At 38.8% G+C, this 25,336-nt stretch overlaps 1 protein-coding gene across 1 annotated transcript in view; it reads right to left on the bottom strand.

Annotated features, from left to right (window-relative positions):
• The window catches only part of LOC126428202 (guanine nucleotide-binding protein subunit alpha-14-like), a 167,439-nt gene that overhangs the window by 81,075 nt on the left and 61,028 nt on the right, over positions 1–25,336 (bottom strand). Inside the window, exon 2 of the mRNA XM_050090114.1 lies at positions 11,998–12,182. Within this exon, the coding sequence (XP_049946071.1) occupies positions 11,998–12,182 (185 nt within the window). The remainder of the gene's footprint in view (positions 1–11,997; positions 12,183–25,336) is intronic.

Consider the following 25,336-nt stretch of genomic DNA (forward strand, 5'->3'; position numbering starts at 1 on the left):
ATGTAATTAGTTTTTGCATAATATTTATAAAGGTCTTTTTCCTTTCATTACTTTTATAGGAAAGTGGAAATTACTAATGTTAATGAAATAAAAAAATTTAATAAAATGACCAACAGAAACTGATAGCATAATAGGATGAGAGGGTATCAAAAATCTTGTGGGACATGCATGTGTTGTAGATTACGCCAATCTGAGGTTGTTTCCTGGTTTGATAGACCACAAGTCTCATATATAAAAGAGAGCAGTGTGGCACAGTGGTTAGCATTCTGGACTCGCATTTGGGAGAACAAGGGTTGAAACACGCATCCAGCCATCCTGATTTAGGTTTTCCATTATTTCCCTAAATCACTTTAGGCAAATGCTGGGATTGTTCCTTTGAAAGGGCATGGCTGACTTCCTTCCCCATCCTTCCCTATTCCAATGTGACCAATGACCTCACTGTTTGGTTCCTTCCCTCAAATCAACCAACTAACCATCATATCTAAGACCAGGGGACTCATGCAAAACTTTAAGAATTTTATAGTTTTAAATAATGACAGTATTTGGAATAAATGTAGCCATTGGGATAATGGCTGTTGTGGAAATGAAAAGACAACGTCTTTAAAAATGAACTGAATGATGTGAAATTATAATCGTGAATTTTTGTCATTTCAGAAAGTATATTCGTGTAGAAAATCTGTTTGTACAGCAGACAGACTGCAGAGGTCATGATTATTATCTGTGAAAAAGATGTTTACAGATCATCCCATTAACAAGTACTTCAAAACAAATGAAATGGTATTTGTAACAAGGTAATATGAAAAGGGAGTCTCTTATTCATGATTAATTAGTTAGCTTTGTAAAATGTAAGTATGAAACTGGGCATCCATATTGCCCTTTTGCCTATAATAGTTAATAGTCTCTTTTATGTTAAAATTTTCCACAAATAGTAACTTTTAGTGCACCATCGGTATGCAGTGTCAGAAACTGGTTAGAACAATGCCACATCTGCTCTACACTTATATTGTTAATTTGGAAGGAGTGGAGATTATCTCTCAGGAATGCGTCAAGTGAATTTTTATCTGCTTTTTGTTGATTATTTTTGGAGGATTTGGAGGTTACAACATTCAATCTCACTACGACAACCCTGCGTTCACTAATCGCTGTATCTGTTTTGATGCTTGTTATTAGCTCAGGATTATTTGTTGCTAAGAGGTCAGGTGTGTTTTCACAACCATATATTATCTGCGTGGCCTCAGTTACACTATGTCAGCGATTGCAGTGCAAACACTTTCTCCACGTATGCGTACACCATAATTACTCTACCACACAAACATTGGGGTTACACTCGTCTGGTGTGAGACGTTCCTGGGGGCAGGAGTCCACTGGGGGCCGAACTACACAATAACCCTGGGTCCAGTATGGAGTGGCAGTGTGGTGAGTGGACTGCTGTAGCCTGTTGTTGGGTTGTGAACCACCGCGGGCTACGGTGGGGATGAAGCCTCTCCGTCGACTGTAGGTTCCCAGTTCCGTACAATACAATACCTCCCATTCCCCCTCTTGATTCTAGATACAGATATATGGATACACATCGAATCTCTCTGCCCAATATTGGAATGATGTCTGGTGGACTACTGCTCTCATTAATAAAATCCGCACAATCAAGGAAACTACTGCAGTTTGGCGCACTTCCTCCACTCCTCTCAGAAGTAGTCTACTGTCTTAAGCCGTCTACGCATAGGGACATACTAGGCTCGCCCATTGCTTTCTCTTGTATAGTGAGCCACCCCCACAGTGTGGTTAGGGAGCACATATGTTGGTGGAATGTCCTCTTCTTTTGGCACTCCATACTAAGTACAGCCTTCTAGATTCCTTGTCTTTAAGATTAGCAGACAATTCACAGGCAGTTGAACTGGTCCTCAGTTTCCTTCGTGAAAGTGGTTTTTATTTTCAATTATAAGGTTTTACTTTCCTCCTGGAGCAGGGACAGGGTGGTTGTCATTGGGGCCTCTCTTTGTGTTTTCTGAATCTGGGACCCACGACCACTCTCCTGTGCAAAGACCGCTCTTTTATCCCCGTGTTTTTCCAGTTCTTAGATTTGGCCTACCCTTTTATGCCTTCTACTGTGTATGTTTTTAGCTCCCTTGCTTTATAGTTTGATTCCTGTGATCGGTTCTGCCCACTTGTCGCAGATGCCTGTATCTTATGTATGTAACTTTTGAATCGTAGACTGATGACCTCGCTGTTTAGTCCCATAACCCCCATCAGTCAAGCAATCCGTCAATCATTTATTAACTCCTCAGATTGAGCAAACAGTACTGGAAACTGAAAGAATATGTAAAGGTTTTGTGGTTCATTGATGACACTGTTACTTTGTCAGGAAAGGCATATGACTTGGAACATCAGTTGAGTAGAACGGATAGAGCATCGAAAAGAAGACATATAGTGAGCATTGACAAAAGTAAAATAAAGATAGTCACATACAGTGGAATTAAATCAGGTGATCCTGAGGGAATTACGTTAGGAAATTAGACACTAAAGTTGGTAGGTGAAGTTTACTATCCAAGCAGGATTATCTTTGACAAATGCAAAAGTAAAGAATACATAAAATGTAGACTTGCACTAGCAAGAAAACTGTTTGTGAAAAAGAGAAATGTTTCAAATCAAATTAATTTCAATTCTAAGAGGTACAGGGTGTCCAGTGAAGGAGCGTCATTTTCAAAATTAAATATCTCGAAAACTAAGATCAGTAGATGAGTGCGACAAATGGTAGATTTATTGTAAATGCTTTAAGAATATTATATAGGAGCTTCAAAATAGTTCAAAAAGCTGCTAACTGATGGTGGTTTAATCGCAATAGGTAGTGCCTATAAATAGTATGCCGCAGCTCAGAGTGATCGGTTTCCATTGAACAAAGTGTTTTTCAGGCACTGGAAGCCATACGTTAAGACACAGGTCTACTGCAACAAGGCACAGTTGTCAAACAACATTTAATGTTCCAAAAGGACCCAATGTGAATACTATTCACAGGCTCTTCACCAAATTCCGACAGACAGGCTAATGATCTAGCAGAGAATCATAGCCCCAGACAGACTGTAGTTACTCCTGAAATGTCAACATGGCTTCTGGAATTATTTAGCACATTCCAAGAAAATCTGTCCACAGAACTGCACCAAGACAGGTTTGAAGCATTCCAGCACACAGAAAATACTGAGACAGAGCCTACATATTGTAACACCTCGGTTCAGTTTACAGTGATAAAAGCTATAGAAAGGATAATTTAAAATTAAGAATAGAATTTTTAGAGAAGAAAATAGTGTAGAATCAGAGTTCGGTAATTGCAGATCAAAATTATAGTATATCAGCAAGAAGTTTAACGTCTAAGTACAGCAAAGCCACGGAAGCTCCATTATGGAGAAGTCAGTGATGTTAAACTCTTGTGATGAAAAACCTATAAAAAGGCCTGATTGCCATTAATGCCGTCTTTTTTCCTTGATTGTTTCGTTAAAGAGTGGGGAACCCGTGTCAGTCAGTGAGACAATAATTAGATTGGACTTTATCGTGTTAAGATTCACGATAAACTGTTAGAATATTACGGAGATGAAAAGTGATGTAGTGCAATCTCTGACTGTTGGTAGCAATGGAGTATTAAGAGGATTTTAGGACTTTAGTGCTAGATTGGAACTTTTACGGACATATAGACAACAGAATCTCAAATTATCTGCTGATACGAGTGAATTTAGAGGTACCGGTATTCAGATATTAACCTGTGTACTTTTGAAAGTGTCATGTGCCATTAGTTGCAAATCTGGACGTAGAGCGTGTGCGTATCGACATTTGCAGACTATTTAGATTCCTCCAGGCTAGGAACCTTTCAAATAGACCATCATTCATCACCATCTTAATCCTTGAATATAGAGTGAAAGTGAAATAAAAGACTGTTGTACTTATTTCATTTACCTAGTACCAATCAGTGAAGGTTTTATGGAAACAAAGCTATTCAGCAGTAAGTCAGCACCATCTAGTGGAAAGCGTAGGCATTGACTAACACGCTAACTGAAGTGAACGTTTACGTGTTTTACGGACTGCTTAATATGAACTTTTGTGACTCTTTGACATCCCCACTCCCTCCGAAAGGTGGCGCAGGCTGTCTTAATCATAAAAGGGGAGAGTTTTAACCGGGCAAATTACTAAATAAAAGCAATATTTACAAGACTCGCAGTAATAGCAAAACACAAGGCCCGCGCCTCATCGGAGAGTCGTTGCTGTCATGTCGGGAAGTAAAGCCGGAAAACCTACCGACAATACATATCTACGAGCAGACACCAACTTGGAGTACCTAAAAAGGGAACCACAAGAGAGTTGGGGATGCTTCAATATGTTTCAATTCAAAGTCCAAAGCCACCCGTCCATAGCTGTACGACATAGGGCTGACTGTGCAAAACACCTTCTCACACCCTAACTGAAAATAAAGGATTCGATATTTCCTGCATCTGGGTCACAGATGAAGCACACTTGCACCTAAATGGAGTCATGAACAAACAAATGTGACTTTAGGGATCTAAAAATCCCCATTCGTGTGACATGAAACAAATTTATTCTCACAAAATTAGTGTTTGGACTGTGGTATACAGCAGAGTATTATTGGCCCTTTTTCATGCAAGCAACAGTCACTGCTGAATGTTACATTGTCGTTTTTGGATGATTTGCCACCACACAGCTAGCATCGGTGGATCCGCCAGACATCGAATGGTTCATAGAAGATGGATCAAAACCGTATCATACCAAACAGATGTTTCACTTTCTTGATGAATACTTTGAGGACAGAATCACTGAGTTGGATTACTGCAAATTTACTGGTGCAAGGACAGATTGGTCTCCATATTTGCCCAGTCTGACTCCCTGAGACCATTTTTCTGTGCGGCGCACTGAAAGGCACTGCCACCAGAACCATCCCACTGAGATGAATGAGCTTCAATCAGTAATCTTTGTGGCATCTGAAACCATTGTCATTGAGACACTACAAGATGTGATGGAAAATTTCCCTGTCAATTTGTAACACCTCCGTATTGCGAGTGGCTGACATTTCAAAAAAAATTGTGATGTGATTGGAAAGACTGCTTGCAGAAGACGAGTTTGATTGTGTGCACTAATTCTATACAAGCTGCACAGTGTGCAGTACCATCTGTTGGCAACTTTTTGACTTATTTTGAAACTTGTATGTAACTTCTGTATAAAATTCACACAGCTTTCACAATAAAGATACCTTCTCTGAAATCAGACTTCTTCATTGGACACACAGCATTTTCTCAGTCAGCAATCTGTGTTTAAAGTATAGCCTTACGTCAAAGTGAAATGTAGATAGTAGGCCACATCATTAAGAATAAAATAGAACCTTTTGAAATGCTGTGTCACAGAAGAATACTGAGGTTTAAATAGGTATATGAAGTAGCTAATGAGGGGTAGTGCATTGAATTGAGGAGACGAGAGTGTCATGGCACAGCATGACCTAAAGAATGGATTTGTTCAAATGGTTCTGAGCACTATGGGACTTAACAGCTGAGGTCATCAGTCCCCTAGAACTTACAACCACTTAAACGTAACTAACCTAAGGACATCACACATATCCATGCCCGAGGCAGGATTCGAACCTGCGACCGTAGCAGTCGTGCAGTTCTGGACTGAAGCACCTAGAACTGCTCGGCAGTGGATTTGTTGATAGGGCACATGCTGAGGTACTAGGAATGTTAATTTAATAATGAAGTAAAGTGTGGGGAGTAAAAAGTGTAGGAAAGGGACCAAGGTGTGAATACAGTAGCAAGTTTACGTGGATGAAACGTGCAGTTGTGCACCCGTGGTCTATGTGGAGTGTCTTTCACTAGTAATAAAAACGTTCTCAGTCCTGAATTTGAACCTCACCACTACTTAAACTTTGAATAAAAATAATCAGCTATGGTGGCCAAAGTATGCAGAAGAAGTCAGCCTCATTCGGTCAACAGCCTTGTCAAAGAGCGTGGAGGAGTCAACAGAGGTTCAGGGCACTCTGTTTCCCTTGGGGTCATGAACTGCCTCTAAAATGTGAAAGGATAAGCATTGATCAAGCATGAGTATGCAGATAGCAATGGAAACCACTGGATTAAATACATGTAATGTAATACGGGAACAACTGACAGGAATGGGGAAAGAAATGCAGTAGAAGAAGAATGGGTAGCTTTGGGGAATGAAATAGTGAAGGCAGCAGAGGATCAAGTAGGTAAAAAGACGAGGGCTAGTAGAAATTCTTGGGTAACAGAAGAGATACTGAATTTAATTGATGAAAGGAGAAAATACAAAAATGCAGTAAGTGAAGCAGGCAAAAAGGAACACAAACATCTCAAAAATGAGATCAACAGAAAGTGCAAAATGGCTAAGCAGGCATGGCTAGAGGACAAATGTAAGGATGTAGAGGCTTATCTCATGAAGAGTAAGATAGATACTGCATACAGGAAAATTAAAGAGACCTTTGGAGAAAAGAGAGCCACTTGTATGAATATCAAGAGCTCAGATGGAAACCCAGTTCTAAGCAAAGAGGGGAAAGCAGAAAGGTGGAAGGAGTATATACAGGGTCTATACAGGGGCGATGTTCTTGAGGACAATATTATGGAAATGGAAGAGGAGGTAGATGAAGATGAAATGGGAGATATGATATGACGTGAGGAGTCTGACAGAGCACTGAAAGACCTGAGTCAAAACAAGGCCCTGGGAGTAGACAACATTCCATTAGAACTACTGACGGCCTTGGGAGAGCCAGTCCTTACAAAACTCTACAATCCGGTGAGCAAGATGTATGAGACAGGCGAAATTCCCTCAGACTTCAAGAAGAATATAATAATTCCAATCCCAAAGAAAGCAGGTGTTGACAGATGTGAAAATTACCAAACTATCAGTTTAATAAGTCACAGCTGCAAAATACTAATGCAAATTCTTTACAGACGAATGGAAAAACTGGTAGAAGCTGACCACGGGAAAGATCAGTTTGGATTCTGTAGAAATATTGCAACATGTGAGGCAATACTGACCCTACAACTTATCTTAGAAGAAAGATTAAGGAAAGGCAAACCTACATTTCTAGCATTTGTAGACTTAGAGAAAACTTTTGACAATGTTGACTGGAATACCCTCTTTCAAAATCTGAAGGTGGCAGGGGTAAAATACAGGGAGCGAAAGGCTATTTACAATTTGTACAGAAAGCAGATGGCAGTTATAAGAGTCGAGGGACATGAAAGGGAAGCAGTGGTTGGGAAGGGAGTGAGACAGGGTTGTAGCCTCTCCCCAATGCTATTCAATATGTATATTGAGCAAGCAGTAAAGGAAACAAAAGAAACGTTTGGAGTAGGTATTAAAGTCCATGGAGAGGAAATAAAAAATAAAAACATTGAGGTTCGCCGATGACATTGTAATTCTGTCAGAGACAGCACAGGACTTGCAAGAGCAGTTGAACAGAATGGACCGTGAAACTTCGTGGCAGATTAAAACTGTGTGCCCGACCGAGACTCGAACTTGGGACCTTTGCCTTTCGCGGGCAAGTGCTCTACCATCTGAGCTACCGAAGCACGACTCACACCCGCTACTCACAGCTTTACTTCTGCCAGTATCTCGTCTCCTACCTTCAAACTTTACAGAAGCTCTTCTGCGAACCTTGCAGAACTAGCACTCCTGAAAGAAAGGATATAGCGGAGACATGGCTTAGCCACAGCCTGGGGGATGTTTCCAGCTGTGAGTACCGGGCGTGAGTTGTGCTTCGGTAGCTCAGATGGTAGAGCACTTGCCCGTGAAAGGCAAAGGTCCCGAGTTCGAGTCTCAGTCGGGCACACAGTTTTAATCTGCCAGGAAGTTTCATATCAGCGCACACTCCACTGCAGAGTGAAAATCTCATTCTGGAAACATCCCCCAGGCTGTGGCTAAGCCATGTCTCCGCTATATCCTTTCTTTCAGGAGTGCTAGTTCTGCAAGGTTTGCAGAAGAGCTTCTGTAAAGTCTGGAAGGTAGGAGACGAGGTACTGGCAGAAGTAAAGCTGTGAGTACCGGGCGTGAGTCGTGCTTCGGTAGCTCAGATGGTAGAGCACTTGCCCGCGAAAGGCAAAGGTCCCGAGTTCGAGTCTCGGTCGGGCACACAGTTTTAATCTGCCAAGAAGTTTCATATCAGCGCACACTCCGCTGCAGAGTGAAAATCTCATTCTGGAGAATGGACAGTGTCTTGAATGGAGGGTATAAGACGAACATCAACAAAAGCAAAATGAGGATAATGGAATGTAGTCGAATTAAGTCGGGTGATGCTGAGGGAATTAGATTAGGAAATGAGACACTTAAAGTAGTAAAGGAGTTTTGCTATTTGGGGAACAAAATAATTGATGATGGTCAAAGTAGAGAAGATATAAAATGTAGACTGGCAATTGCAAGGAGAGCGTTTCCGAAGAAGAGAAATTTGTTAACATCGAGTATAGATTTAAGTGTCAGAAGTCGTTTCTGAAAGTATTTGTATGGAGTGTAGCCATGTATGGAAGTTAAACATGGACGATAAATAGTTTAGACAAGAAGAGAATAGAAGCTTTCAAAATGTGGTGCTACAGAAGAATGCTGAAGTTTAGATGGGTAGATCACATAACTAATGAGGAGGTATTGAATAGAATTGGGGAGAAGAGAAATTTGTGGCACAACTTGCCTAGAAGAAGGGATAGGTTGGTAGGACATGTTCTGAGGAATTAAGAGATCACCAATTTAGTACTGGAGGGCAGCGTGGAGGGTAAAAATCATAGAGGGAGACCAAGAGATGAGTACACTAAGCAGATTCAGAAGGATGTAGGCTGCAGTAGGTACTGGGAGCTGAAGAGGCTTGCACAGGATAGATTAGCATGGAGAGCTGCATCAAACCAGTCTCAGGACTGAAGACCACAACAACAATGTGTATCCACAGGACATTTGGCCTGTAATGGAAAAAATGTCACAAGGATCTTTACATCGGCAAAAGATTCTGGACTAGTCATCCCATTCAAATCTCTGGGAAGGGACTACCAATGGGAAAGTGACAGTGAGAAAAAATTGATTAACCAATGAAAAGGTAATGTGCTACAAATCGAAATGCGGAATGTCAGAAGTCTGAACTTGGGAGGGAAGCTAGAGACTGAAGCTCAGTCTAGACATAGTGAGAGTCAGTCAAGTGAAATGGAAAGGAGATAAGGATTTCTCATCAGAAGAGTATAGAGTAATATCAACAGCAGCAGCAAACAGTATAATGGGAGTAGAATTCATCATAAATAGGAAGGTATGATTTCTAAAATCAGTTGGGGAATAGCAACAAAACAGCTATTCACATTGGTGTGTAGAATCCACAAAACTGCTGATATACCATCTCCCTTTCAGAAGAATATCATCCACACAAATCCAAAGTGCAAGAATTATCACACAATCAGCTTAATGGCACATGCATCCAAGTTGCTGACAAGAGTAGTATACAGAAAAATGGAAAAGAAAATTGAGTATCTGCTAGATGACAGTCAATTTGGCATTAGGAAAGATAAAGGCCCCAGAGAGGTGGTTTTGACAATGTGGTTAATAATGGAAGCAAGACTGAAGAAAAATAAAGACACAATCATAGGATTTGTCAAATTGGAAAAAGTGTTCAGGAATGAGAAATGTTGCACGATGTTTGAAATTCTGAGGCAAATATTATTAAGCTATAGGGAAATACAGTATGTACAAGAACCAAGAGGGAACAATAAGAGTGGAAGACAAGTATGGAGTGCTCAGATTAAAAAGGGTGTTAGACATGGATTAGTTTCTGCCCTTATTGTTCAATCTATGCATCAAAGAAGCAATGACTAAAATAAAAGAAAGATTCCAGAGTGGATTTAAAATTCAAGGTGAAATGATACGAATTATAAGATTCACTGGGGACATTGCTGTTCTCTGTGGATGTGAAGAAGAATTACAGGATTTGTTGAATGGAGTGACAGTCTAATGAGTACAGAATATGGATTGAAAATGAATTGAAGAAAGATGAAAGTAATGAGAAGTAGCAGAAATTGGGACAACAAGAAGCTTAACATCAGAATTCATGGTCATGAAGTAGATGAGGTTCAGAAATTCTGATTCCTAGAAAATGAAATAATGCATCATGGATGGAGCAATGAGGACATAAAAGCAGACTAGCACTTGCAAAAAGGGCATTCCTGGCCAAGAGAAGTCTGCTAGTATTGAACAAAAACCTTAATTTGAGGAAGAAATTTCTGAGAATGTTAATCAGGAGCAGAACGTTGTGTGGTAGTGAAAAATGGACTCTGGGAAAATCAGAACAGAAGAAAATCAAAGCATTTGAGTTGTGAGGCTACAGAGAAATATTGAAAATTAGGTGGACTGATTTGGTAAGGAATGAGGTGGTTCTCTGCAGAATCAGAAAGATAAGAACATCCTGAAGACACTGACAAGAAGAAGGGACAGGATGATAGGACATCTGTTATGACATCAATGAATAAATTCCATGGTTCTGCAGGGAGCTGTAGAGGGCAAAAACTGTAGAGGAAGACAGAGTCTGGAATACATCCAGCAAATAATTGAGAACATAGGTTGCAATTGCTACTCTAAGATGAAAATTTTGAAATATTGACTGGAGAGCATTTTGTGATGGAACACATCAGTCAGAAGACTGATAAGAGAGAGAGAGACAGAGAGAGAGAGAGAGAGAGAGAGAGAGAGAGAGAGAGAGAGAATGGTGCAGTAGTTATGTAGATATGAAAAGAACTTCCACAAGACTGATTAGCTGGGACAGATGCACTGAAATAGTGACAAGGCTGATGACAGCAATATTAGTCATCCCTGTTACAGTATATTACAAAATAATTTTGCAAATTCTCTTAAATAAATGCTTTCTTCTTCATGACTAAACATTTTGCAAGTTAGAAAAAACTGTCTCATCTTTATAGCACATCAGAAATGTCTATAGAGGAATAATTATTCAAATGTTTCTCCATTATGTCTACTGTCATTGATCTGAGATCTTGAATAAAATGTTACCCAACTCAATTTTTATCCACCTCTTATTTTAACAGAGGATGATATGTCAATATCACCGCACTAATTCTTCTGAATAAAGGAATTGCACCGTAGGCAGTTTTGATCTCTCAAATCATTTTATTGCTGGCACTATGTTACTGAAGTGAGATTTGACATTTACAGAATGAATTTTAATCCTTGCTTCCCTGAATGCTTCTGTTACTGTCTGAATGCTAAAAGATTCCCCTGCTTTCAGGGCAAGCAAAATCTGCATATAAATATCAATAACTCTGGTTTCATTAACTGGTCGGAGTATGCAAAGTATTTCTTCAAACGTGAGACTGCATCGATATTGTTTTGAGTAATGAAGCATTGTCTGTTCTCCCAGGCAGTAAATGTTTGCAAGAGGCAAAGGTAACATTAGGGAATGGTGGACAGCAATCTGAGACTGCTGACGATGCTGTTGCGTGCAGGGAAGTTTCGTCATTGAGAGATTGTAGAGGTATTCAGGATGACTTGGACAGAATCTTTATTTGTAGGATAAATGGAAGCTAGCTTTAAATGTTTCTTGTTCAACCAGAGATGTTTGAGAGACTACCCAAAGCAGTGCAAAACCTCCCCCTCCAAAAAATAAAATTAGCCTCAAATACAAACTGAAATCTTATCTGCAGAGAGAGAGAGAGAGAGAGAGAGGGAGAAAGAGAGACAGACAGACAGAGGGTGGGGGGAGGGAGAGAGACTTAACATAAAATTCATGTAATAGACAGTCAAGTAAGTGGTTGGCCTGCAATTGTCAACAAAGTGACTGATACCATATAATAGTAAGAGACAGAAATTTTGTGCCACCAAACATGCAAATAACTAATACACACACACACACACACACACACACACACACACACACACACACACACACACATACGCATGCACGCACACAATATATTTTAAAATGAGACATAATTACAAGCTACCTTTAGTTTGTATTCTTACCTCTGATTTTTTGGACTCATACTGAAGCTCATACAACTGCATTCCCATAATCAGCATCTGAGTAGATGTGATAACATTTTGGCAAATTACTGGCTTAAACGTTTTCCGTTCCTCTTCAGTTAAACCGCCTTCTTCAATAATCCTCACCTGCTTCATAAAAGTTGATTTTCCAGATGAACCACATCCTAAAATCAGGATAAAAGTTTTCATCAGTGTAACTTAGATATGGTAACATCCTATTACAAGAGCAAGACGGAGTGAAGAGGTTACAAAAATGCAGCCAATGAAGATGTGAGAACATATATTTTGGTTGATAAACCTTGAAGTTAGACCATGGACTGTGCACAAATAGCACATTAAGAATGGATGTCATCATCCATTCGAGCTTTATCTGTCCAGTTATTCAACCGAGACAGAGATGGTGAAGTACGGCTGACAAATCCCAAGATATACTATGTAACACACACTCTGACTTGCACAAAAAATTATTAGTGGTCAGTTACAGATGTCACTCATCCATTTTCAAGTTTCTTAAAATGAGAATAAAGTTAAAAATAACACAGCCCAAAAATGGCATAATCACAGGCAGAGAGGTCCGACTGTACGGAGGGTGGCCGAGAACCTCCCATTTGAATTTCTGCAGGAGTGCCACGACTGTGTTGGCCTTATGAGGCTTTGCATTTTCATGGAGCAGAATGACCTCAAGGTTGAGATTGCCTGGTTGTTTTGATTTGATCACTTGGTGAAGGGTTGTCAAGGTTTGCGAGTAATGCTGGACATTCACTGTTGTCCCGTGCTGCAGGAAGTGAACCAGAAGGAATGAATTTTTGGTCCCCTTAAAAAGACTCCGAGGGGCAAATGATGCACCTTTGATGATGAAGTCCAGCTGTATGTGTGGAACTGGTTAACATCGCAGCCCCCAGGAATTTTATGAGACGGCCATTTACCACCTTGTGTCACAGTGGGACAAGTGTTTCAACAGCCAGGATCACTACTTCTAACGTACAGGTACTGGTTTCTGTAATTATACCTCCGACTCCTTTGTTTTTGAACACTCCTTATAGGTACCATCCCTGTAGGAATGACAGTGGCAAGATCAGGCAGATTGCTGCATGCACAGGGAAATTTGAGTAGTCTTTCTCTATGTGCAATTGGAACAGGATGAAACCCTAATAGGGTGCAATGGTAAGTACCCTCCGCCGTGCGATTCACAGTGGTTTGCAGAGTATTATAAAGCTGTCCTACAAAGATGAAATACCTTTTTATAAACAGGGGTCTGCATGTTGCATGCTCCATGTCAGAAAACCAAGGCACCTGGTTATGGAATGCTAAGCAGAGAAGAAGTTGTGTTACTTTCTGACAAACATGGGTATATAGTGTAAAATGTAGGAGGTATAATAGAAAGAAACATTCTACATGGGAAAAATACATGAAAAAATATGCTGTGACTTACCAAACGGGAAAGTGCTGGTAGCTAGACACAATAAAAAACAAACAAACACACAAATATCAAGCTTTTGCAACCCACGGTTGTTTCATCAGGAAAAACACACACACACACACACACACACACACACACACACACACACATGTCTGCCTGTGTCTGTATATGTGCGTGACTCCTTTACTATACCCGATTAGTCTTTTGTCAACTTGCTGTAAAAGGCTTTTATAAACATGCCTTACTAATATTCTAGAAGTATCTTTAGACATAAACAAGGGAAAAGAAAAAGCTGACTTTAGAGATGGATCTAGTCAATGAACCATCTACCAATTCTCAACTAAATTACACAAAGAAGCAACTACTACTACTGGGATTTATAGACTATGAGAAACTGTTTGACTCTGTCATAATAAAATCTGTGCTGGCAGCACCTGAGAACCAAGAAACAGAACATAACTACATCTGTTTGCTGGAGAATATGTATTATAAGATTACAGTTTCAGTCTGATTACACCAATATAGTGAAAAGTTCAGGATTGAGAATGAAGTTATGTAAGGTGTGTCCACTTCACCAAAATTGTTTTTTGCAGCCTCAAAACGAGTCTTCAAATCATTAAGTTCAAAGAAAGGATAAATGAGTAGAAATGGATCGTATTGGAAAGACCTTCTACTTGCAGATGACACTGTTCTGAGTACTTAACATCTAGAATGACTTCTGCAAAAGGGCATAGGAACCAAACAAACCAAATATGACAGTATGCCAGAAGATCTTTTACAATAACACCAAAATAATGTACAAACAATTTGCCAACAGGAAGGTACAAAAGTTTAATGACAGAACTGTAGAAACAGTTGACAAATTTATGTACTTAGAACAAAAGAAAACACCAACCAGATGCAGACTTAAAGAAATAAACAGGAGGGTAAAATTGGCTTTGAATTTATTAGAAAAACTAATGAATGTATTCAGAAGTAAATTCTCAATATGTATTTCAACATAAATTTGACACTCCTGGTACTAAGCTATGAAAGTAAAATAATCATGGTAATGTGCTAATATTATGTTGGGTACAAAAAATAAAAATAAAACAAATACAAGGAAGAAAAGAAAAATAAAAGTAGAGGGTGTGATGGTGACTGTTATGGAACTGAAATGGAGACCAAATGACAGGAGATGGACCAAGGAGGTTCTGTGTCAGATCCTTCATGATAATAAAAGACAGAGAGACTAACGGAAGGCGGCTTGCCAACCCAAAAAAAATTCAGGACAGACTTGCATGTGAAAAGCTGAAGATCATGATGAATAGACTGCCTGGAAGAGATCTCCATCCAGCAGATTAATTAATGATGGTTTAACTGAACCCAAATCAAAAACATAGGCCACAACAGCCAAGGCCAGCAGAATAGTTTAACAGTTTGTAACTTTTCTCACCTGATATTAAGACTTTGGTAGCTGTGAACTTGTTCAGTTATAGATGTCTTCCAAATGTTGAAGCATCAGATGACTCTACATCGAATAATGTAAACCACACTGCTGTACTTAGTTTTTGATCTCCTCATTTTTATGTACAATTAATTATCCTTATCCCATGATCATTTTTGGCACAAGCAATAGCCCAAGCATATTGGCAGAAGAACACTTACATTCATATACACTATATAAGTCAGTTATCTGCTGGTATAAAACACTGAAAGATAAAAAAAGATGGTGCACAACAAAATAATTATCTGACTGGGAGAGAAATCAGTCAGAGTAATTTGTGTGTACAGACAAACAAATGATTACATTTTCAGAAAAAGTGGATAATTTATTCAAGAGAAGAAGCTTCAGAATTGTGCAACTCAGTAACACGTTTATCCGGATCTGGGTCTTATGCTAGCAGTTATTCAGCTTGGGATAGATTGATAGAGTTGTTGGATGTCATCCTGAGGATATCGTGCCACTTTCTTTCAAGCTGGCACATCAGTTCATCAAAATCCATAGTTGGTTGGAGGGCCCTGCCCACAATACTCCAAACGTTCTCATCTGGGGAGAGATCCGGTGACTTTTCTGGCCAAAGTAGGATTTTTCAAGCAGGGAGACAAGCTTGAAATCTCATTGCCTGGAGTATAATTGTCTTCAGTGATGACTCCCACATTGAACTTAGTGCCACTGACCGGTGAAGACATGTCTGGAGACAACCTGAGTGTCGTCTGCAGGAGTGACGGACTGGGGTGTCACTCCTTTTTGTAGCGGGGACCTCTCTGGCAGTCATCAACAAAACCTTACAGCGCAGTGGTTCGTCAATGATATTCTATACCCCGTTTTGTTGCCCTTCATGAGAAGCAAACCGGGGCGTACATTTTAGCAAGATAATGCCCGCATGCACATAGCAATAGTTTCTACTGCTTGTATTCACGCTTGCCAAACCCTACCATCGCCAGCCAGGTCACTGGATCTCTCCCCAACTGAGAACATGTGGGACATTATGGGCAGAGCCCTACAACTAGTTCAGGATACTGACGACGGAGGGACATCCGACAACTCTGATAATCAGTGCCGAGTCAAGTAACTGCTTGCATCAGGGCCAGAGATGGACCAACATATTATTGACTTCCCCAGTTTGTGAAGCTTTAATCAAATCATGCAATTTTTCTGATACTGTAATCATTTGCTTGTCTGCACATGTACATCACATCTACCAGTTTATGTCCCATTCAGATAATTCCTTCATGGTGCAGTTTCTTTTCTTATTGTGTAATATATACAGGTTGGTCCATTGATAGTGACTGGGCCAAATATCTCACGAAATAAGCATCAAGCTAAAAAACTACAAAGAACAAAACTTGTTTAGCTTGAAGGGGGAAACCAGATGGCGCTATGGTTGGCCATAGGTCAAACGGATATCAACTGCGTTTTTTTAAATAGGAACCCCCATTTTTTATTACATATTCGCGTAGTACGTAAAGAAATAGAAATGTTTTAGTTGGACCACTTTTTTTGCTTTGTGATAGATGGTGCTCTAATAGTCAAAAACATATGGCTCACAATTTTAGACAAACAGGTGGTAACAGGTAGGTTTTTTAAATTAAAATACAGAACGTAGGTATATTTGAACATTTTATTTCAGTTGTTCCAATGTGATATATGTACCTTTGTGAACTTATCATTTATGAGAAAGCATGCTATTGCAGCATGATTACCTGTAAATACCACATTAATGCAATAAATTCTCAAAATGATGTCCGTCAACCTCAATGCATTTGGCAATACGTGTAACGACATTCCTCTCAACAGCGAGTAGTTCGCCTTCCGTAATGTTCACACATGCATTGACAATGCACTGATGCATGTTGTCAGGCATTGTCGGTGGATCATGAAAGCAAATATCCTTCAACTTCCCCCACAGAAAGAAATCCGGAGATGTCAGATCCGGTGAACATGCGGTCCACGGTATGGTGCTCCGATGACCAATCCACCTGTCATGAAATATGCTGTCCAATACCGCTTCAACCGCACGCGAGCTATGTGCCGGACATCCATCATGTTGGAAGTACATCGCCATTCTGTCATGCAGTGAAACATCTTGTAGTAACATCGGTAGAACATTACGTAGGAAATCAGCATACATTGCACCATTTAGATTGCCATCGATAAAATGGGGGCCAATTATCCTTCCTCCCATAATGCCTCACCATACATTAACCATCCAAGGTCACTGATGTTCCACTTGTTGCAGCCATTATGGATTTTCCGTTGCCCAATAGTGCATATTATGCCAGTTTACATTACCGCTGTTGGTGAATGACGCTTCGTCACTAAATAGAACGCGTGCAAAAAATCTGTCATCGGCCCGTAATTTCTCTTGTGCCCAGTGGCAGAACTTTACACGACGTTCAAAGTCATCGTCATGCAATTCCTGGCGCATAGAAATACGGTACGGGTGCAATCGATGTTGATGTAGCATTCTCAACACCGACATTTTTGAGATTCCCGATTCTCGTGCAGTTTGTCTGCTACTGATGTGTGGATTAGCCACAACAGCAGTTAAAACACCTACTTGGGCATCATCATTTGTTGCAGATTGTGGTTGATGTTTCACATGTAGATGAACACTTTCTGTTTCCTTAAATAATGTAACTCTCTGGCGAACGGTCTGGACACTTGGATGATGTCGTCCAGGATACTGAGCTGCATACATAGCACACGCCTGTTGGGCATTGTGATCACAATAGCCATACATCAACACGATATCAATCTTTTCAGCAATTGGTAAATGGTCCATTTTAACACGGCTAATGTATCACAAAGCAAATACTGTCCACACTGGCGGAATGTTATGTGGCACCACGTACTTATACGTTTGTGACTATTACAGCGCCATCTATCACAAAGTGAAAAAAGTGGTCCAACTAAAACATTCATATTTCTTTACATACAACATGAATATGTAATAAAAAATGGGGATTGCGCGGCTGCATGCCCGAAATTTAATGGATTATTCATTACGCCGCGAGAAGTTGAAAATGCACATGGGGATTCCTATTTTTTAAAAAAAAAAAAAAAAAAAAAAACGCTGTTAATAACAGTTTGATGTATGGCAGTGCCATCTAGTGGGCCAACCATAGCGCCATCTGGTTTCCCCCTTCAAGCTAGACGAGTTTAGTTCCCTGTAGTTTTTTCGTTTGACGCTTATTTCGTGAGATATTTGGCCCAGTCACAATCAATGGACCACCCTGTAGATTCACACTATTTGGATACTAAATTTACATTTTTGATGGCTAAATCATGAATAAGTTAACATTTTGATAGTTTTAGCACCAACTAACTGACTAATAGGTGTTAGTGCAGACTAATACAATAAATATCCTTGTTTTAATTACTTAGTCCAGCTTGCTCATCTCCACTGACTGACTTAATCACTGTATGACATTCGTGCTTATACACAAGACTAATATTAAAAAATCAAAGTTTTTGTGATTACATTAATTAGAAGATATAAAACAGCCAAAAGAGCAAGCCTATTTAACGATGAGCTATATGATCAGAAAAAAGGAAACACTATAGGTACTATTTCATTGCATGGGGATTCTCAAAGCCTGCCAAAAAGTTTGGAGGAGGTAAAATTTTTCAAGCTGAAGACATTGTAGAGAAAACATGCATTTTTGAAATCAGAAAAATCTGAACTACAGAACTATGTTTCTGAATTTTGGGATAATTATTATTTAACATTTGAAGATTTGGAAAATAAAAAAATTTTGAATATGAATAACTTTTGAAACATGAAGTTTTAAAAATGTAACACATTTGCAGAGAAAAGGAGAATGAGGAGTTTCAAAAGAACTAACCCAATTTAGAAACAAACAGTTACTTGGTAACTGAAAATTTCACCTCTGTGTGTCTTGTACGAATCGTAAATCATGAATATTCTTTTAAATAAAATACAAAGTATTTCCAGAAGAATCAAATGTAGTAAGGCACAAATACAAAATCAGCTATTTTTGTGCGACTACAATGTACACACTTTTGAGAAACTGAAATTAAACAAAGAAAAAAATTTATATTTTTGTCAGGAATGGTACAAGAATGAATAAGATGATTCCTACTTGCATTTTTACAAGTTACGCACAGAGTCAGAAAAGGTAAATTACTTGATACACACTAGGAGTTGAAAATATTTGCTGCCTAAAGGAAAAACATGGAATCATACCCAGTAAACACAACACATGAGAAATCAGTGGTTTTTATTTAACCCCTCAGAGTCTACTGTAGCAATAAGAAGGCCTTCAGATTCAGTACACTAAAAGCCAAAAACACTCTCACAGAAGCAACTTGCAACGTGCCTTATTGTAACATGTGGAAAATACAACCTTCTCATCAGTTTTTCCAAATACTTGGACTATCTTTTAGATACTTCACCTCTGTAGGTCAGTTCTACGCACATCTACATCTATGTCTGTACTCTGCAAACTGCTGGGCATGCACAGCTGTAGGTAGTTCCTATTGCATCACTTATTAGGGTTCCATTCCCATTTGGAGTGTGGAAAGAATGACTGTAACTGCTGTTGAGTGTGCTGTATCTGTAAAAATATGACCAATGCTGATAGGTCGCTAATAACAGTCACAAGGTATTACTAGAAATTCTGTATTCCATTACACATTTTGGGTGTAGCCCATCATCAGGTGAACTGTCAAAATTATTATACAATCATTAGCACAGAGGTAATCCACACAGTCATAATAAAATATGTAACAGATGATAAGATTAGATATACAAATGGTAAAAGTAGTGCCAAGTGATAAACATTATTGCCAATAAACAAGTGAAGGAAATGCTCATCTAAAATTAAGATTAACATTACACACATCAGAGGACATGAAAACCAGTGGCTCTGCATATGGCCATGAAAGAAATTTTACTACATTTTGTTATTACAAATATGCCATAACAACTTACATACAAAGGATAAATAGAATACAATGGATAAATATGAAAAGTATCACAATAATGGTTAAAGCACTGTTAGACAAGCCACTACCGAGTAGTGGAGAAACCTGCTTTCAAACCATAAAATATGGATATGTTTTGTGTAGAAAGTGGTACAAAGTAATAAAGTGGGGAAACCAACATAAATCCCCCGTAACATAAATGAATATAGCCATATCTCCTTTCGCTTATGCTCAGGGATGCGCTTAAGCGTACCAACTAACGCAGTGCATCCATTCAAATTCAATTAAAGTAAATGGGCACTATAGCAAAATGAATGAGTTAAATGAAATAACAATGACACTAAGTACAATAAAAGATGCCATTAAAAGAAAGAGCAGGGTAGATCTTTTATTAAAAATCCTATAATATTACAGAAAATATTATAAAAATAGACAGTAAATTAAGCTGAATTAACTGATGATAATTGTGATACGGGTAATCGAGAGATGATAGACCGACTAATAAATCAGAAAATCATGACAAATATTAAAAAACCAATGGCTATGACTTTCCACTTGCCCACTGATGACAACCTCCATATCAGACCGATGATACACATAAATTTTCAACTCCTCAAGAATATTGAGTTCCCTACCCTTAACTTCAGCACACAAGTTAGCTAAACTATCATTAAGGGGGGCAATAGATGACCATTTTCTCTCAAATGACACCCAAGTACACTACTATTTTTGTAGGTGTGTTCCCAAAATCTTGTTACAAAATCTCTCCCTGTATGGGCCTCATAGATGCCATCACAAGAACTATACTTGATTCTGTGAACACCTGAGTTCTTAAACTTGTCAGCTTTATCATCAAGACTATACCACAAAACAAGTCCAAGTTTCTTTTCTGTATGGAAACCCACGCGAAGCTTTGCTTTCCTAAAGGTGTGCGGAATCCTGTTACAATAGTTTCCTTCACTTCTGTATTGATGATGATGTTTATCACTTGGCACAACTATCTTATCATTGTAGATCTGTAGGTGTGACATTGTTTGCATCTAAAGTTTTTTTCATCAACTTCATATTTTGGTGTGTATCATTTGTACCTCCTATATTTTCATGGGTTACATACTTTTGTTTTACAACTTGGTGTGGATCACCTTTGTGCTAATGATGGTATAATAATTTTTGACAGACCATCTGCTGAAGGGCTACACCCAAAACTCATAATGCAATAAAGAAGTCCAACTAACATCTTGTGACTGTTATTAGCAGCCTATCAGCATTTGTTACAATTTTTTATAAGTATCAATGTGGTCACAAATGTCATATGACTTGACTTCTGAAATTTTCCCGGCGTATTTCTTCTTCTAATAATTTCTGGGTATGCAGCCGGATCCCGTCGACATTCTGCCACGATATTTCGGCCCAAAGACGTCCGGCCATCATCAGGTGAGTACACAACTACTGAAGAGCCCAGGTGCAGTCACGGTATTTATGCCGAATCTCGCGCATGCGAAATGTACTGGCATCCTACAGCACATGCGTCAGGTGTTGACATGCGCAGCATAGCCGAGTTGTACGTGCTGCCCTCGGTGGTGATGTCAACACCTGACGCATGCGCTGTAGGATGCCAGTACATTTCGCATGCGCGAGATTCGGCATAAATACTGCGACTGCACCAGGGCTCTTCAGTAGTTGTGTACTCACCTGATGATGGCCGGATGTCTCTGGGCCGAAATATCGTGGCAGAATGTCAACGGGATCCGGCTGCATACCCGGAAATTATTAGAAGTCATATGACTTTTTGCCAGATTTAAAATTTGCTGTATCTGTTCTTAGTCTCATCTTGTCTGCACAGTTCCTAGGTGAGCAATGCATATCATGTGACATTATCTTCTTAAATTCCTTACTTGATGCTGTTTCTTGAAAGTTGTAAATAGGCTTTGTAGGAAAACTGACATCTATCTTCAAGCATATTCCAGTTTTGGTTTTTCAGTATTTCCTATGAACATATACATTACTGTCCTTTGTATGTGTTTATTGCCCCTGTTAGTCCTTTTGATATGGCTCCCACACACTTGAGCAGTATTTGTTTCCCAAATGAACCCAGGTATTTACATGACTTGATTGACTTCAGTTGAAACTAATTTATTTTATAGTCATAAGATACCACACATATGTTTCTGCATTTTGTGAAGTGCACAATTTTACATTTCTGAACACTTATACCAAGTTGCTAGCCTTTGCACCACTTCAATATCTTATCAAGGTCTGACAGTATATTTGTGAAGTTTTCTTCACACAGTACTTCATTTTAGATTACTGCATCCTCTCCAAAAATTCTGAAGTTGCTATAGATATTGCTTGCAGGTAATTAATATAAAACATGCACAGCAAGAGACCCAACACATTTCCCTGGGGCATACATGAAGTTACTTTACAAATGTGGATAACTCTTACTCCAGTTACGACATTCATTTGATAAGCTCATATATTCCTACTTTAAAAATAAATATTAGTGTAATACTAAATCAAAAGCTGTTTGGAAGTCAAGAAATACTGCATTCACTTGACAGCCTTATGCATGGCTTTCAAGATGCCATAATTACGGGAAAGTCACAAGTTTGGTTTCAGACGATCAATGTTTTCATGTCTGTGCTGGCTGGCATGGGTGAATTTGAGAATCAACAGCTCTCATTTGAATCTCAGCTTGGTTTCTTAGTCCACAGAATTCGGTATGCAGTAGATGCTGGAACCTAGAATGACGCTGTGATCATAGATTTCGAGTAGGAGCTGAATCAAGTCATCTACTGAACGATATAGGAGGCCACATCCAATTGAGCTGCCTTTGTGATTGGATTGAAGGTTTCACTGCAGATATAATTCAACACATCATTCTTAAAATAAAGAAATCCATCAGATGTGAAAGGAACTTCAGGTGTGTACTGTTCATGACATATGGAAGTTATCCATTAGATAACTTGGGGTATTTGTAAATGTTGCCATTCTATAAGGGGAAGTTGTTTTACCATAATTTTATTTCATTACTAAGCTAGGATGTACAGAGGAGTCATGGAAATTCAAAAGCACAAAAACAACTTTAACAGAAAAAAAAGAAGGATTAAAATAAGACATGTTGTGGACCATACAGATAAATGAAACAAACAGTGTCAACTTCTATATCCACATACATACTCAACAAGCCACCATATGGTGCTAGGTAGAGCATTCCTTGCACCACCACCGGTCATTCCATTTCTTGTTTGCATCACAAACGACTATCTATATGTCTTCGTATATGACTTAATTACTCTTATCTTTCCTTTATGGTCCATATGCAAAATATATGTTGGTCTCAGTATAATTGATCTGCTGTCAGCCACAAATTCTGGTTATTTAAGCACTCTCAATAGTGCTTCATGCAAAAAAAAGTATGAGTAGGGAATTGTGCTCTGAGGGTTCCTTACAAACTTAATCATGTGTGTAGATAGTTCATCTACAGGTTCTTATGTGTGAGGTTCTGAGTAACAAAATATGTAACATAATGACCATATCTTTTGATTTCATTGATCTAGAAGCTTAAATCTTTTACACCCCCAAGGGACCATAACCCTTAGTATTTGACATAAATCTCAACTTGAGATCTCTACCCACCCCTCAGAAAAAGGGGTCTACATGGGCAGAGAGACAGACCCAAAGGTTCTATTTTTACCAATTGGGATATGGAATCCTAAAAACATCATCGTCCCTCCGACGATTCCCGTTTGATTTCGCAGGGTATTTCCAAAATACTAACAGTTCATTCGAACCTGCTGGTGACAAACAAAGCAGCACATTTCTGAACTGAAGTGGTTGATGGAAGAAAATGCTAACTAACAATTTAGTGAGAATTAGTATGATTAAAGCATGTGCTTTTGTTTTTACTATATCACGTGCTGGCTAAAAATAGTCCAATTTGAACCACTAGAAAGTGTTTGGTGGTTGTATAAATTGTTTTGCCTTACTATATTTTTGTCCTTGTCTTTGGATGAAAATTGTGCCATGCCACAATCTCAACATGGCAGTAAAAATAATAATGTCGTGTGACGAGGGCCTCCCGTCGGGTAGAACGTTCGCCGGGTGCAAGTCTTTCGATCTGACGCCACTTCGGCGACTTGCACGTCGAAACATAGCAGTGATGTTATCTTATTATCAAATAATGAGATACATATTTAGTGAAGATTTTAATGACAGTGTTCATTTACTGATGATGGTGATGCAGACCATGGTTATACACTAGGGGATACATCAGATGTTCAAGTGTGGCTTAGCATTATATTGTCACCAACATAATCTCAAAAGATTTAGACATACTATTTACTGAAATTTTGGGGAATTCTTTAATGTTAGGAGTGTCTAAATGTAGTGTAATGCAATAAATATCAATAAACACCTGCGAGGTTGCTACAGCCACTATTTCGTTTTATCTTGTCGTGATAGAAAAACCTATAATAAATGCATTTGGAAGTTAGCACTGTTTTTGTCTTTAAGCATTGTGTGTTAGCACTGTTTTTCTCCTATGCTATTTCTCTACAGACGTCAGAGTGTATTTATTTTTAGGAAGGAGCAAAACCTACGTCCACTAGAAGATAAATAGGAAGTGGTCACGTGCTATACCAGATAGACCACAACACTCCTGAAAAAGGAAAAGATGTATTCTTAAACAGACAGGAAACAAATAAAGAAGAATGAAAGGCAGGCATTATGAGAGCTAACGGGGAAGGCAGTTCGTAGTCACTTTGTTGGAGAACTGTGTAGTTACCCATTGAAGTGGGAAGATATACTGTCACATATTAAGAAGGAAAATTTCAATGGCTCCTTGAATCTGGCTGACTTTGACAAACAAAATTCATATTTATTTTGTCTTATAAAATAATATCCTGTGAAAAGTACAACAAACTTCTCAGACAAAGTTCTATCAATAGAGATGAACAATTGCAGCATGAGTGCAGAACATATTTTCTGGTGGCCCATGTTCTTCCACATAACACAGAGCATTTGAATAACATATTAACCCTCCTACTATCGGGATTTATTTGTCTCATTGCGTACCACTGGGTTCATACAGATCCCAAGTAATTTACATCGAATATATTGGCATTATTTTAATGGAGTAATATAAAAACATGCATTACAGTTGTTCACTGAAATAGTAATGACTGTGTTTTCAAAAACATTACATTCAAGAGACTAAAAGAAATTTAGTTTGGGGTCGAAAGACCACAGTGGTACTCAGTACAAAAAAAAAGATAAATAAATATAAATGAATAAATTGCGATGTGTTGTAAATATAAAACTGAACAAAACATCATTGGATACAACCAACTCAGAGAGCGGAAAATACTATTTTGAAAAAAAAAATTGCTTTGAAACAAGGGAGATACGATTTTCCACTGTTTTTGTGGAATCATATTGATCCCAGTGGTACTAGTAAGGGTATA

The sequence above is a fragment of the Schistocerca serialis genome, chromosome 12 (genome assembly GCF_023864345.2).
Source record: "Schistocerca serialis cubense isolate TAMUIC-IGC-003099 chromosome 12, iqSchSeri2.2, whole genome shotgun sequence".
Lineage (NCBI taxonomy): Eukaryota > Metazoa > Arthropoda > Insecta > Orthoptera > Acrididae > Schistocerca > Schistocerca serialis.